This window comes from Perca flavescens, chromosome 4, assembly GCF_004354835.1.
Source record: "Perca flavescens isolate YP-PL-M2 chromosome 4, PFLA_1.0, whole genome shotgun sequence".
NCBI lineage: Eukaryota > Metazoa > Chordata > Actinopteri > Perciformes > Percidae > Perca > Perca flavescens.
In genome coordinates this window covers 27,172,460-27,174,916 of record NC_041334.1, presented here as the reverse complement: position 1 = coordinate 27,174,916, position 2,457 = coordinate 27,172,460, and the positions used below count along the sequence as shown (strand labels likewise).

Sequence of the window (2,457 nt, the reverse complement as noted above, 5' to 3'; positions counted from 1 at the left end):
GCGCACCTGTGAGGTTTTATATCCAGACTCATCCAGGCTTGTACATGGCGTCTTAGTAAGTAAAAACACATCATAACTCACATTTTAGTGGCACCGTTTTATGACTTTATTTACTAAGTTTTGTATCATCATTTTCCCTTCTGTTTTTGGACAGTCTCATGTTCTTAGCCACTTACATCGCACTGTCCTGCTGTGGAGAGCTGAGGTAGTGTTTCTTTGCAAAATAAATACACAAATATTGAGTGCATACATAATGCTGTGTAGATATACATTTGTGAATTTATGTTTCTTTCTGACCTAAACAGGAGGCAGTTTCCTTGGAATATCATTTTGTTGGTTCTCTTTGTGAGTATTCCCCAGCATGAAAACAAAATACAATATGCCCTTTACTCACACACTCAACATATACCCTAACGGTGGTGATATTTCTTTATTTTTACCCTCAGACTTTGAGCATGGCCTCCATGATGGGATTTGTGTCGAGGTAAATACATATTGTGATGTAGTTGTGTGTTGTGGGTGTCTCATTTCAACTCATCCAAACCTTTAAAAAAGTAAAAGCTTCTTTCTCTTCCTCCAGCTATTACAACACCAAATCAGTGGTTCTGTGTCTGGGAATCACATCTCTGGTGTGTCTTTCTGTCACCATCTTCAGCTTCCAGAGCAAGGTGAGAAGAAATGGCTTAAACTAATACTTCTGCTTGCAAACAACCAAACAAGTGAAATAAAGCCATCATCCCTTTATTGCTCTCTCCTGTTGCAGATTGACGTCACATCCTTTCAGGGCGTCCTGTTTTCTATGTGCATGGTCATGCTTCTCTGTGCCATCACCCTCTCCATCGTCGTCCCTTTTGGATACGTAAGTCCATGCGCAACTTTCTAGAAGAAGTCTAAAATAGCTGTGATTAATGGCGAGGTAAACACCAGTGAGTTAAAGCCGCGGGTGCTGCTGGCTGTATTTGGGTGTGCGTTAACGAGAAGGGATTAACCTCACAGATAATCTAGCAAAGCAGTGCACTGCTTTTTTTCTTCTTAAATTAGCATCTTGCTGTCCTTCTTAACAGTATTTCCTAAAGCTTTTCATCTTGCATCACAGGTTCCCTGGTTACATGCCCTTTATGCGGTGGGAGGAGCCATTCTCTTCACTGTGGTGAGAATCAGATCATGAAAACCTCAATATTGTCCAGCTGAAGTTTTTGGTTACACTTTACTTGAAGGTATCTAAATAGGAGTGACATGACACTGTCATGAATGTGTCATAAACGTTTATGACATAACGCTTCTGTCATTAAGTGTCATTCGGTTTTTGTCATGACAAATCTTTAAATGGTCTTGCACCAGCTTATTTATCTGAACTGTTAGATCTGAATGTACCTGGTAGGTGTCTACGGTCCACGAGCAACTATAATCTGTCCCAGCCACGCTCGCGACTAAAGTCAAGAGGGGACCGTGCTTTCGCTGTTGTTGGTCCTAAACTGTGGAATAGCCTCCCCGTCTCCTTGAGATCGCTGTCCTCTTTATATGAGTTTAAGCTCAAACTAAAGTTTTATTTCTTGGAGCGTGCATTTCTTTACATTTTTATGTCTTTTTGTTGTCTGAAGGATGTTTTATTCTATTTTCTTATCTGACTCTTGTTATGTGAAGCACAGTGGTCAACTTCTGTTGTGTTTACTAGTGCTATATGAATAAAATGAAATGAAATGAAAATGAAGTTAGGGTTAGAGTTAGGGTTCATGTGTCATGACAGTGTCATGTCACTCTTATGTAGATACCTTCAAGTAAAGTGTTACAGTTTTTTTTTTTTTTTTACTCATTTACTGTCATTTGTTTCTTCTCCATCCGTCTCTCTTTCTGCCACAGTTCCTGGCATTTGACACCCAGATGCTGTTGGGGAACAAGCGCTACACCATAAGTCCAGAGGAATATATTTTTGCCACCCTCAGCCTCTACCTGGACATCATCTACCTGTTCAGCTTCCTGTTACAGATCATAGGAGGAGGCCGCGAGTAAAGCATTTCTCTGATACTGTACATCTGTCTCTCAGCTCAACTCTTAACAAACTCAACAACCAACTTGGATGTATTACCCTCATGAACAAGATGACATCAGGGCAATACAGTTTTTCATGAATCACTATTTTGAAGTTTTTTACCCCTTATGTAATTTTGTCCATACTATCCTGCCCTGACATAGCTTACACTTGGCTGATATCTCACTGTAGTTGTTCGCTCTCATCTCTGTGTACTGTATGTGTTTTTGTATTGCTCCAGGGTCTACTGTGACCCCACCATCCAACAGTGTGTGTTTAAAAAGTCAATATGCTTATAAGTGGACAACACACCAAAAACGTAAGTTAAGTATGACCTGATTATCCATCATTGAGCCAAAAAGGTAGCCTGACAAGCCAGACCCACATCAAGATGTTGGGTCTGGGAACTCACCATTGGCAGGGCTCAA

General features: G+C 40.5%; 1 protein-coding gene across 1 annotated transcript; it reads left to right on the top strand.

The window, feature by feature from the left end:
- LOC114554811 (protein lifeguard 2) lies at nt 1–2,457 on the top strand. Its single transcript, XM_028576859.1, has 8 exons — nt 1–55; nt 155–205; nt 306–345; nt 447–484; nt 581–668; nt 764–859; nt 1,097–1,150; nt 1,861–2,457. The coding sequence occupies exons 1-8, from the start codon at nt 45–47 to the stop codon at nt 2,008–2,010; spliced, it is 528 nt and encodes a 175-aa protein (XP_028432660.1). The 5' UTR covers nt 1–44; the 3' UTR covers nt 2,011–2,457.